The sequence below is a fragment of the Morone saxatilis genome, unplaced genomic scaffold (genome assembly GCF_004916995.1).
Source record: "Morone saxatilis isolate NCDOM2014 unplaced genomic scaffold, NCSU_SB_2.0 Contig8, whole genome shotgun sequence".
In the NCBI taxonomy this organism is placed as follows: domain Eukaryota; kingdom Metazoa; phylum Chordata; class Actinopteri; family Moronidae; genus Morone; species Morone saxatilis.
In genome coordinates, this window is record NW_023340257.1 from 22,724,960 (window position 1) to 22,737,026 (window position 12,067).

The window sequence follows — 12,067 nt, forward strand, 5'->3', positions numbered from 1 at the left end:
GTTGGAAGCATACTCAAAATAATTCAAATAAATATTTGAATTGTTTACAGGTAAGTAACTGTTTATAAATAGCAACTGGCAGATGTTAAGTGAGTCCCACTAGAGGAATCAATAATGCATATAACTTATTTATGGTGCTAAAATTACATGTGTGGAGGGCGAGTCTTAACCTTGTGAAACTGTTGTTGCAGTTCAGCAAACAATGCTCATTTCAGATTTCTCTGTCAAATTTGGTGTGTTTTTATTCTAAACAAGCCACAAATGGAAGAAAAGACTGCCAAAATTAAATTGAAAAGCAGTGTGCTAGAGAGGCTTTTAAGAGCTTCCTCACCGGGACACTGAGATTGTTTTTCTTCTCTGGTGTGTGTGTATGTATGTGTGTACGTATGTATGTGCATGTGCGTGTGCCCAGTGGCTATCGTTTTGAAAGTGCTCAAAGGGGACAATGCTGTACAGCAAAGCCCCCTCTGTTGTTGAACATTCAGGTCCCTTCCCAGAAATATCACATCGTTTTGTGTTGCTTTGTGGTAGGGAGGAGGTAAATGGCAGTGAAAGGACCCCAGTGGAGAAGGAGAGCACAATGGATCCATAGAAACCTTAGCCAGGGCCAGTTGTATCAACCTCTTTGGCTGGAAGGAAAACAACATTGTTAAGGATACTCTGTGAATACTCTGTGGTTAAACCAATCGGCTTCAGCCAGATCTCATTCACAAATGGGAGATTTAATTCTCAGTGTTTGTTCTGCATTATATGTACTTGATAATGCGTACGTTTGGTTATGAAATAATCAATTTTATACCTTTTATCCTTTATTCATTTACCTATAGACGAGACTGAAAGGAAAAATAGTCACTTTTTGTCCAGGTGCAGCCTAGGCTTCTATTTCTTTCTGTTCAACAAAGCCATTTAGCTGCCTGCCAAACACAAATGCGTTCAGCTTCACAGTCCACCATTAGGGGCTGACTGGCATTTGAATGCTAAGCAGACTGTTAGATATACTGTAGTGGGTCTGCCTCAATTGTGATTGATGGCGCTGACATTTCCATTCCTTTCACTAAATTATCGGGGTCCTTTCATTGTCCTCAAACTAATTCTTATTTAAAAAAGCTTTGTCAGGTGCCACAATGTGGCCATGCCAATCTGTGACAAACTTGCCCCCCAAGTGTCACAGCAATGATTCTGCTGTCCATAACAAATACATTGAAAGGGGCAAGAAACAAATGGCTCAGATTAAACAGGCTTTGCTTCCAGTCATGTCTTTAGCCTTCTCTGTGATTTTCAGAATTAATGACAACTTATCAAAGGGGATGGCAGCAGCACCTATAACCGCATCGCTGGTGGCTGCTATTAAGCGTACCACATTATCATGATTGCATGGATTTGAATCCCAGACATTTCACTTTCCCCTTTTTCCGCATCTCATTAAAAAAAAAAATTATGGCAGAAGAACCCGCTGAGTCTTCAAAATATTTCGTTTGGAAGTCTCGGCTGCTTTGAAATGACATGAAATTACAGTATATAATTATCAGCACCGCAGACACTCTCAGATGTCACTTGGCATTTCTGGGACCCAGCTGTGTGTCATTAGTGTGGCACCTGCAGGAGTGGACATGAATCATTGCCACCATCTCGAGTGTTTATTATAGCTTGTCCGCTTTCACAAACAAATCAAGTACTCAGACAGAGTGAGGAGTATTTCAAGGAGACAGCCACTTCACAATGTCAACTGTTAAAATTTAACATATCAGTTCTTTGTGTTGTTAAAACAGAAACGAATGTGTCTATTAAGATAGCAGTACATGTAAATCACTGTTTTAACGTCCTCTTGATCCCTCCTCTGCAGATGTGAACAGCTGGTTGGTGACCTTCGGCTTCCAACTGTACAACGTCATCCCTGGCTATCGCAAACCGAGCACAGAATCCATGGAGCCATCCTACGAGTTAGTCCGCACCCAGATCAAGACACAAGAGTGGGATAGCACCAAGGTAAACCAGTCACTTTCACCTAGCCCACCTTTCACCTTGCCGCAGATCACCTCCTGTTACCTCTGCTCCCTTTCTTTCCAACATCATTAGCAAATAGACATGCTGTGTAGCCAAACTCCCAGAGGAGCTGCCAACTATCAAGTCAAAACACAGCCCAGTGAGCCAGGTCCCTGCCCCTAGTCCTCATCTTGGGGAATGGGGTCAGGCTAAACAGCTCTTGTAATTGTCCTGCCATTAGGGAAATTCACTCTCCATTCCCTCCACCACTGGCCATTGATTTCATCTCAGTCTTACACCGTTAGCCAAGGTCTGAGAAGTAGTAGACATGCTCTGATTCCCGCGTTTATCAGCCCTTTTAAGATGCCTCCAACTCACCTGAATTATTGAAGAGGCCACTGTTGTCTTGGGTTTGGTTACAGCTAGACTAGTGAATGCCACCCATCAGGAGGCCAGATTCATGTTGAGTGACACTCTGGCTGCAACCTTAACACAGTGGGTATTTGTTGTTATAAAACATTTGTAAGCCTAAAAGCTACTGGGTTAATACGATACGGGGTTATCTAAAACTATGACCTCTGATCTGACCAGCCAACCATAATAGGCAAGCTCACCAACTGGACACAATGAATAGAGAAAGCAGTAAAGGCCAAAATATGCTGTAATACCAAATACTATTGGAATTTAAAGCTTTAAAATAAATATTCTAAACACAGACACATACCTAATGTTTTCCATTTCATATCCCAAATAATTTAAAAAATGTTTACCCATTTCTTTTCTCAGGTTCATATGCATTTAAAGTCATGAAAGGTCTCACTCGCGGCATTCCAGCACACCATTGGCAATTACACAGGAAATGAAACACCTTTGAATTCACACTATTATTTTACAGGTCATATATGATGTGTAAAACCATAATAGCAAGAATCACAGTTATGTCCTCATCTAGCATAGACCGCTTTGGGAGGGTTACTGTCAAACCCGCCTGGGACTGACATACGTGCTGCTTCTGCTCTCTCCACTGAGAATTTCTGTACTTACCCAAGGTACAATCTACATAAGAGCTGCAACAGAGGAAATATCTAATTGAATCCAAAGACACCCCAGTTATTTCCATTTCAAATATCTGAGAGTAGAAATTATGGAATAGTGTTAGATTAAAAGGAATAAATGCAACACTCCTATTCAGACATACAGTTGCAATTCTGACTAAATCACTTGTCACATCAGTCCTCAGAATTTAATCAACATTTTCAAATACCAGAAAACCATTTATCAATAGGAGATTTTAGCCTTTTCTTCAAAATCACTTAATAAGTTTAATTAAGAAAATCACTCTCTGTATAATTGGTGAGATTCTGTTTTTCGAAGTCCTTCAGCATAATTTAAGATAGAGTATCCCCACCACAGTAAGCAAAGATATCAGGTTGCCTACAATTTCTACCATAAGTTTCTTGGAAGCACTCTTGATTGAAGGACTTCCATTGTGCTAAAATTAATTGAGTCATACATAAAACAATACTGTATTTATGTTAAGTAAAATATAATAAATACAAGTAGGTCTATTTGAGTAATAATATCATTGAAAGCAAATTTTTCATCTACAAAGCCAGCCTTTCAAGTTTATATTCAAGAATACCCATGATACACTGCAATGTCTGCAGATATCATGTAACTGAGGCTTTAAATAGAAATGTTAGCCTAGATTTGAAGGTTTTACTCATGCTTGTGAGGGATCTGTTCCTTCAGCACACCTCTGGAGTATGTACTGTAAACTATATGTAAGGAAAGACTGAGATAATTAGTCTTAACCCTGTGTACGAGACAAGGCAATGATATTCTTATCTAGAATTCCTGCTTCAAAAATGGTGCTCTGAGCTGGTAAATACCATCTTGATCCTCACCCCAGATGGCCAGACCAGCCTAATTAAATGTAGGGTTCTTTGAAGCATAAATATAGCTTTAAAACTACATGTGGTACGTCCTGTGCACTTGGCATTTTATTTTATTTTATACAGGAGAAAAGTATGCCTGCCTTTCTATCTCTTTTCATTTAAGCCCCTATTTCGCCATGCTGCTGAATCCGCACATAGATTGAAAAATGCCGTGAGGGTCCAGACAGATGAGGTTTTTGCTGTACAAGGCTTGATCTCTCGTTCTGGATTGTGCTGGAGGCTGATTGCACCCCATGCTATGTGAATGATGCCTCTCTGGGAGTGTCCCGGGAGGCTGTTTCACTAAAGTGGAGGACATTGCCCCCTTTCCCCCCAGTGCCCTGGGACAGCTGACCGGGTCACACTGTTGGCACAGTAAACAAACATGGAGTGGCATGGTGTGAAATGTCCCCCCAGGCCATCTCTCCCGAGGGGGCCAAACAGCACAGCTGCCCCCTCCCCCTCAAATGTTTCCTCTTCATGCAGGATCTGATGCAGTGTCATGTCAAGGAGCAGACAGATATGCTGGTCGCTGAATCCTGCTCCACATTCCTCAGCCCCACCCTATCCTCCAGCCTGTAGCCATCTTCTAACAGAGGCACGGAGAGACAGAATTAGAAACTGTCAGGAGAACTTTGGATGTGACTGGTTGACAAAAACTCCTCAGGACGCTCACAGCCTCTTATCTTGGGCAATAGCAAGAAGGCACAGTGTTTGAGAGCCTTTTTGTTGCCGCTCAGATGCGTTCAGGCAACTGTCTTACTATGTGTTGGCCAGCTTCCATTTCATATCACTCTCTTCATTTCAACATCTCTCTTCCTTCCTGAGGAGTATCTCTTGTCAAATAGTATTAGGACAAAGTATTAATTTTGGCTGAAGGGAATGTAGTATCTATACAAAGCTTTGATCCCTTAAGGAATAATATATATAAACTAGTTACCAACTGATTCCTGTTTCATATTTGGCACAGCATGGCTGTCAGAAGACAGTAATTTCACCCTTTTTAAAATATCATGCCTGCCACAAATGATCAGAACGATTTGCATTTGCTGACAAACACCTCTGCCCCTACCTTTAGTATGTGTGATACATTCACAGCTTCAAAGAATTATGGATTTGTTGTTTGCCATTGATAATGCATTCACATCGTTATTTATTTACGTGATGTAATAAAGATGTTAAATCAAGTAAGCATGTGGGATGAATGGCATATTTTCCATACCACCTAAGCTGTTATTTTTACACTTTTCAGTTTTTTTGTTTAAATGCATTTATGACACCTTTGAAATACTAATTCCAGACCACAGCAACAGACAGGAAATAATGTTCAGTAAAATTTTGATAAACCAGTTAACTTTAAGGAAATCTGTTTTCACTATTATTGTTTCCAGATTGATGTGTTAGATGTTAGATCCAGATTTTTTTTATTTATTTTTATTTTGTTTTAAGTCTTGATTTCCATCACATTAATACATTAATATAAGTCAGTCATAATATCAATAATAACAATATCAGGCATACACATTAACATAAAAAAGAGTAGCTTATACTCATAGCATTGATTGGAAATGTTTGAAGTGTTAATGACGCAGTATTTATCTCGGTTTGAAAACCATGCAGAGGAGGATAAAGGTTACAAGTTAAGGTGTGAGGCAATCAGAAGTTTTGGTAAAAATCTAGAAGAAGGTCTTCAAACAACCAAGTGATATTGTATAAATCTATTTCTTGCTCAGAGAACAAACAGAAAGAATTTTACTGTCTATGTAGATGCTGTGGGGGATGTGTGACGAAACTGTATCGTCTTTGTTTTGCAGTCTTTGCTCGGCGTTCAGTGTGAAGTTCAGAGGCAGCTGAAGGCCTTTGTCAAGCTGGAGCGTTTTGGCCAGATCTACAGGGCCAAAAGTGCCGGATGTCCACAGACAGAGGACGAGAAGATCTTTGCATCTGTTGGCTCCATCTTCGGCAAGGGGGTGAAATTTGCTATCCGAGATGGTCGCATCAGCACTGACATCATCAGCTTAGCCAATGAGGATGGGCGCCGCATGGCTGCAGTTCTGAACGATGCGTTCTACCTTGAAGACCTCCACTTCACTATCGCTGGAATGGACACCCACTACTTTGTCAAACTGGGCTCAGTAGAGGGAGACCTATCCCTCATTGGCATGACAGTGGGCCAGCGCACACTAGAGACCGGCGTCAATGTGACGGTGTCTCAGGTCAACACTGTTCTCAATGGCAGGACTAGGCGCATTACTGACATCCAGCTACAGTATGGCGCCCTGTGTCTGAATACACGTTATGGCAGCAGTGTAGATGAGGAGAAAGCTCGTGTGTTGGAGCTGGCCCGGCAGAGAGCTGTTGCCCAGGCTTGGGCCCGGGAGCGCCAAAGACTGAGGGACGGAGAGGAGGGCTCGCGAACCTGGACTGAGGGAGAGAAGCAACAGCTCCTGGGTTCAGGGAAGGTGCAGGGCTACGACGGATACTACGTGGTTTCAGTTGACCAGTACCCTGAGCTGGCAGACAGTGTCAACAACATTCATTTCATGAGACAGAGCGAAATGGGCCGAAGGTGACATGAACACGAGGGTCTGGAGTGACAGACTCCGATGTAGGACATGGGACTTCTTGCCAAAGACAGTTGTGTACATGACCACTTTTTTTTTTCTTTTGACTGTGCTCAACTTGGTTTTTAATATACTGTAAACAAGAAAAAACATGGTTGCAATCAGTTGCACTGTATTAATAGAAGAGTGCCCTTCTCCTTTTGAAGATTCTTTAACAGTCTTTGCCCTCCAAGTGCGGCTGCTAGAGGATGAAAATTTGCAACGTCTGTGACTTATTTTTGTGACTCCATTTCCTCGTTCCTTTTGGTGATTCTGTTCAAAGGAATCCAAGAGGAGTATTGGTAATGCATTATGTTCACTGGCTCACTCTGTTGCCAGACTTGCAGATTGTTATTCACAAGCTTGCTCCATTCTGCCTTTTCTGCGCCTCAGCCAAGGAGATTCCTTCTCTTTTAATCACTTCTTTTTTATACTTGAAACCCTCATAGCCCCAGTCATCCATAAGTAATGAGAGAGATTTCTGTTGGCGGTAGAGCCCTTCATCAAAACCCCAGCTGAACTTGTCAAAGCACCTTCATTTGTGTGATGTCTTGTAATTTCTTAAGAGGAGGATTGATACTCATCTGTGGTCTTAGCTTGGAAGGCTTCAGTGCACCCTGACTGTGCATGTTGATGGCCTTCTTTATGAACTACAAATTTAGCAAAACTGCTTAATCAAGCTTAAATTGTATGGTAAAGCCAACAAAGAGATATGAGGTCACTTTTTTATTTTGTGTGTATTTTATTTTTTAACTGGAATTTCTTTTTCCAAGGAAGAAAATGAAAACAGAATAAATTGCTCTATGGTCCTTTTTATTTGACTGTGGTCAAACAACTCGATTATGAAAATAGTGAAGAGCCAACCCTGTAAGAAAATACTGTGGAATTAATGTCTGTATTAAACAACAAAAGGTATTTTACAGGAATGGTTTTGAATTACATTTTAGTTTTGTTTTATAAATAGCTATATGAATTAACAGTATAACAAATGTGAATTTAAAAAAAATGTGAACTATTGTCCCTTTTATTGTTAATTGTTGTACTTGAACAATACTTAAGGGTGTTTCAACACATGGAATAAACTATGAAAGGTGGTTTAGTTAAATCAATTACTGTGTTTTTCATTAGACAGAGTGACAGACTACATTTTACTGATCTCAATTGCATATGAAAGGCAGTGTTTGTTTATCATTGAGCTTAAGTCAGTATTCCTCACCACAATGTCCAATCAAATAAAGCTTGGGATGAAAATATTTTTAAAAATGAGACTACAAAGATGGTTAAAGAAACCAATCTCATCAATGATACATACTACATTAACATATTGGCTGCTGAGATATATGGGCTTTGCATTGTGTTGTGGGTGACATGAAAGATACAAATTGCCTTTGCCCTAAGGGCTGCCCGCAGGTCAGCATCGAAAGTGCTTTCATTCTCCAGAATAGGGCTCCACTTGGTCCCATGGCTGGCTGAAATGCATTAGACCTGCAGGTGTACTAGTTCCCGTTTACAGACTAAAGGTCGTCTATACACACCAACCTTGGAAAAAACCCACGTGGACACATTCTAGCTCCCATATGTCCATGTCCTCCTCAGTGGAGACTGCAAAGGACAATTCTGCTCATTCGAAAATGTCATGTGAAAACTCAAGAGGAGTCAAGACTATTTTGGAAATTGTGACATTGATTTGACTTCTAGTACTTTTTGAACTATGCCAAGCCACTGCACACTCTTGACTTTCTTATCATTTTTCCATCAAAATATAAATTTGTTTGTGTGTGAAGGGGTGGTGGGAGCATGATTGAGTGTCTCAATCTGTACAAATGTTAAAGCAAACAGTACATGGTTCTTTTTTTTCTGCTGTTGGTTGATTCAGTGATGTTTTGTTTCCAAAAAAATAGGTATGTTCAACATTATATGAATGAAGGATATTTGCATTGTGGAATATTGCACTGAGAACTGTTGCGTCATAAGACTGTATCTTTTTCTAAAGTTTTGGACTCATTTTGAGTTTTGGTTTGTTCTCAACACTGTGTTTTTAGCGCTTCTCTTTGACCATGTAAATATGAGGACATCAAAGTAAGCTGTAAATAAAATGCAAATGTAGATACCTCTTAGAGCTACATCAGTGACCCTGTGTAGTCTTAAGGTAGGAAAAAAATAAAGGGAATATTTTGTGTTTATTTTTTGTGTTTTGTTATATATACTGTATATTCTATATAGTACAGACAGCTATTTTCTGTTGCTGGATCTCAAACTGATGAGCGGATTTTCATATCTCTATTAGACAGTTTAGACATAGACACATTTTACTGTTCAACTGCATCTCTAGTATATTGTATTATACATACAGTAGTTCTCACCCTACAGCACATTTTATAGGATTTTAATGAGGCTAATTTGATACAATATGATAATGTAATACTGCACCATGTGCCATTATTTAGTTAAACATACATTACCACCTGTTTGGACCTTAAATCTATTAAATTCTCACATGGTGTGAACATGTGGCTGGATCACCAGCACATAAAATACAGACTATTAATAAAAACAGCTCTACAGTAAGAGTATTTCACTGTCATAAGAGAAGTAAGCCTCAAGGGAGGCTGTGCAAAACTTGACTATTAATTAACCTGTCAAAGTTGAGGACCAATCCTTTGATGTCACAAAAGACACCAGGAGACTGTGTTTTTAAACTTGATAACTTTGTTGAAACAAGTGGAGCTCAGGGGCTAATCCTGTTAGCAGGCGGGGTGGCTCGGGAGTTAGCTGCCAGTATGTGGTGGCAGCAAGGGAGCCTGGAACATTTACACTCACTGCAGTCAGAGCTGAGCTCGGTGCCCGAAAGAAAGCATGATGGCCTGTTCAACCTACAAGCAGAGAGCACTGTCATTTGTTCTCCTCCACCTTCCATAATGTGAATAAACTGCTGATATCTCTGTGTGACAGACAAGCGTCATAGGAAACTATCACACCCTAATGTTGGCTTTGGCTAGTTTGACTACACAAGTTTTTTTGCAAAATAAATTTCAAATCTGTGGCTTTTGTATTTCTTGAAACAGCCTGAGCCTTGAAAGCCCACATGTCTCCAGTAAAGAGGATTTCTTTAGTCCTGCTAGCAGAGAGCCTGTGCAAAATGGCTTCAGCCGCAAAGAAGCAAAATGTCCTTTAGCCCTCAGGACTCTGGCCTTTTTGTAGAATCATACTAACAATAACTTCACCTCAGCTCCTGTTGCAGATAGGAAGTTGCCACTGTGCTCTCTGATGATAAAAGAGGGAATTTTATTAAATGTACCTGATAATTAGAATCAGATCTAATTAAGCATCAAGCATTTGATATAACTAGATCTATTTTGGGAGCAATGGAGCACCGACAGCCACTGACATACCTCACAGAACCAAATGTTTGCAAGACACAAATAAGTTATCTACTTAATTAAATCCAAATGACATGTACTGTAATATTTTATTATATTATTTTTGCCTTGAGAACAAACTGTCTTGCACTTGCTGTAGCATTATGTTCCATCACCAAGTGGCTGAAAATGCAAGGAGAGGGTGGGCAAAACAGTATGTGCCACAAAGTGTTGAAAGTAATGGCTGAAGCAACCTTATTAAAGCATCACATATTTGCTGTTGTCATTTGTGCTGTGGGGTAGTGAAAATCTTTCTAATTGCACTCAATAAAAGCACATCGTGAAGGCTACAAATAACAAATGATCTTTTAATCCCAATGCAATTCATATAACACACAAAACAGACCAGTTTTAAATTGGATACACAAAAACTACTCAGGTCACATAAATCAGACCATATTAAAAAAAAATCAGTTCAGCTCTTGTTTTTTGTGTTGCTCTCATGCTTGTTTGTCATTTCTTCTTTTTGTCAGACAGCTGGGTCTGCAAGTGTTGGTTTCAGAGTTCAGTCAGAATTTGACAGCTTCACCATTTCTGGTGCATGCGGCCGAACTCTGAATTTGATCCTATATTCACTAAACACCTACCATTACATTCAAATTTGACTAACCCCTTCCAGATATTTATGTGAGAGGAAAGAAGAAAATCCTGCTTTTAGCCTGATTTCACAACTACGACAGGCGATGAAAGGAGAAACTTTTCTTAAAAAACCATGCATGAACTATTTCCCATTACCTGTGCTGAATCTGATGCGAAGAAATGTCTTCGCGTTGCTTTCACACTCCATCTGTTTCCTCTCACTGATAATTTGAACACTCTGTGCCCAAGTGTTGGATAAACACTGGCATAGTTATTTGCTGTTAAAATCAGCAAAAGGTTGATTCCTGCTGAGGCCCAGCCATCCGTTCTCTCAATGAATCTTGTATGTAGTCTGTAATAACAGCTAAATTCTCTTTTTTCTCTGCCTGTCAATCTCATGTACTGTAATAACATGACATTCAACTGCAATGAAAATCAGTAATGCTGACAAAAAGCAGCACCTTGCCACACTATTTAGCAGTTTCCAAGATTTCTAAGCATACCAGTCTATACCACGCTTGTTCAAGTTTTCCCAACAGCCATAAAATAACTGGGCGGTATGATGGTCCACATCTGCTGTGTAGCCTGATAACACCATATGCCTGAATGGATAGGACAGTCTCAGATTCTCTCTTTAATCATTCAGGTCCACATTCCCCTCTCTACCAGTTATGCAAATGGTGGACCAATAATAAAAGCTAATGGGGCAGGGAATAGTAAACCAACTGGCCATAGAGAAGTGAGGCTGAATTTTCCTCAAGGTTTAGGTCTCATTTGGATGCCCACCATGATGACAAAACACAGCAGCAACAGAAGCACTCAGTAAAGTGCAAGCTTCGGAAATGAAACTGAATTGATGTTTCCAAAGTGTCATATTTCTGTGGGTCATACAAAGGCCAGCATTGGCTCTCATACAACTGACCTGCAAAGGGAAAATGGAAAATGTGCAGTAGTAGGTAGCACCTTAAGCAGTACATGCTGCATGCTTGTAATATGAGAGGCTTTATTTTCCAAAAATGAGACTTAAGAGCAGTGCGAGAGAGCCTGTATTCCCATTGTAGAGCAATGTAGCCTTACAGTTTTGACCTCTGTGCTAGTAATAGAGTGATTCATTACATGGCTTTCAGTGTTGAAATCATTTTCACTGAGATAAACATCACCAAGACAATCAATAATCAGTGAAGTGGAGCCACATCAAAGCTGACCTGACAAATTCACAGACTGTAGTTTCTTACTGGAGTCTAGAACTGCAGACTGTAACTACAAGAGGGTCACTATTTGTTTTGTTTTCAACCTCTTTTGAGTTATACATATTATGAAGAAATTGATTTGAATGTCCTTGAAAAGCCTTTTCATATAAAAAACAACTTTTGTGAGATATAAATTCATGTAACTCGGTTGTGTGTTTTCCATTATTTTCTCCTTGGTTACCCCAGCTTGTGCATCTGAGAAATATGACAATTCAGTGCCTGCTTTCACTCTGATCTCCATGGATTATGTTGGAATTGAAGCTGTAAGAAATTAATCCTGTCAGCACAAGGTGAAA

At 39.9% G+C, this 12,067-nt stretch overlaps 1 protein-coding gene across 5 annotated transcripts in view; it reads left to right on the forward strand.

Annotated features, from left to right (window-relative positions):
* tenm4 (teneurin transmembrane protein 4) overlaps nucleotides 1-8,706 on the forward strand; it is a 112,046-nt gene extending 103,340 nt beyond the window's left edge. For all 5 annotated transcript variants that reach the window (XM_035680766.1, XM_035680763.1, XM_035680764.1 and 2 more), the window contains 2 exons: nucleotides 1,844-1,986; nucleotides 5,735-8,706. In XM_035680766.1, coding sequence (XP_035536659.1) covers nucleotides 1,844-1,986; nucleotides 5,735-6,493 — 902 coding nt within the window. In that variant the 3' untranslated portion in view covers nucleotides 6,494-8,706. The remainder of the gene's footprint in view (nucleotides 1-1,843; nucleotides 1,987-5,734) is intronic.
* Nucleotides 8,707-12,067: the final 3,361 nt, after the last annotated feature.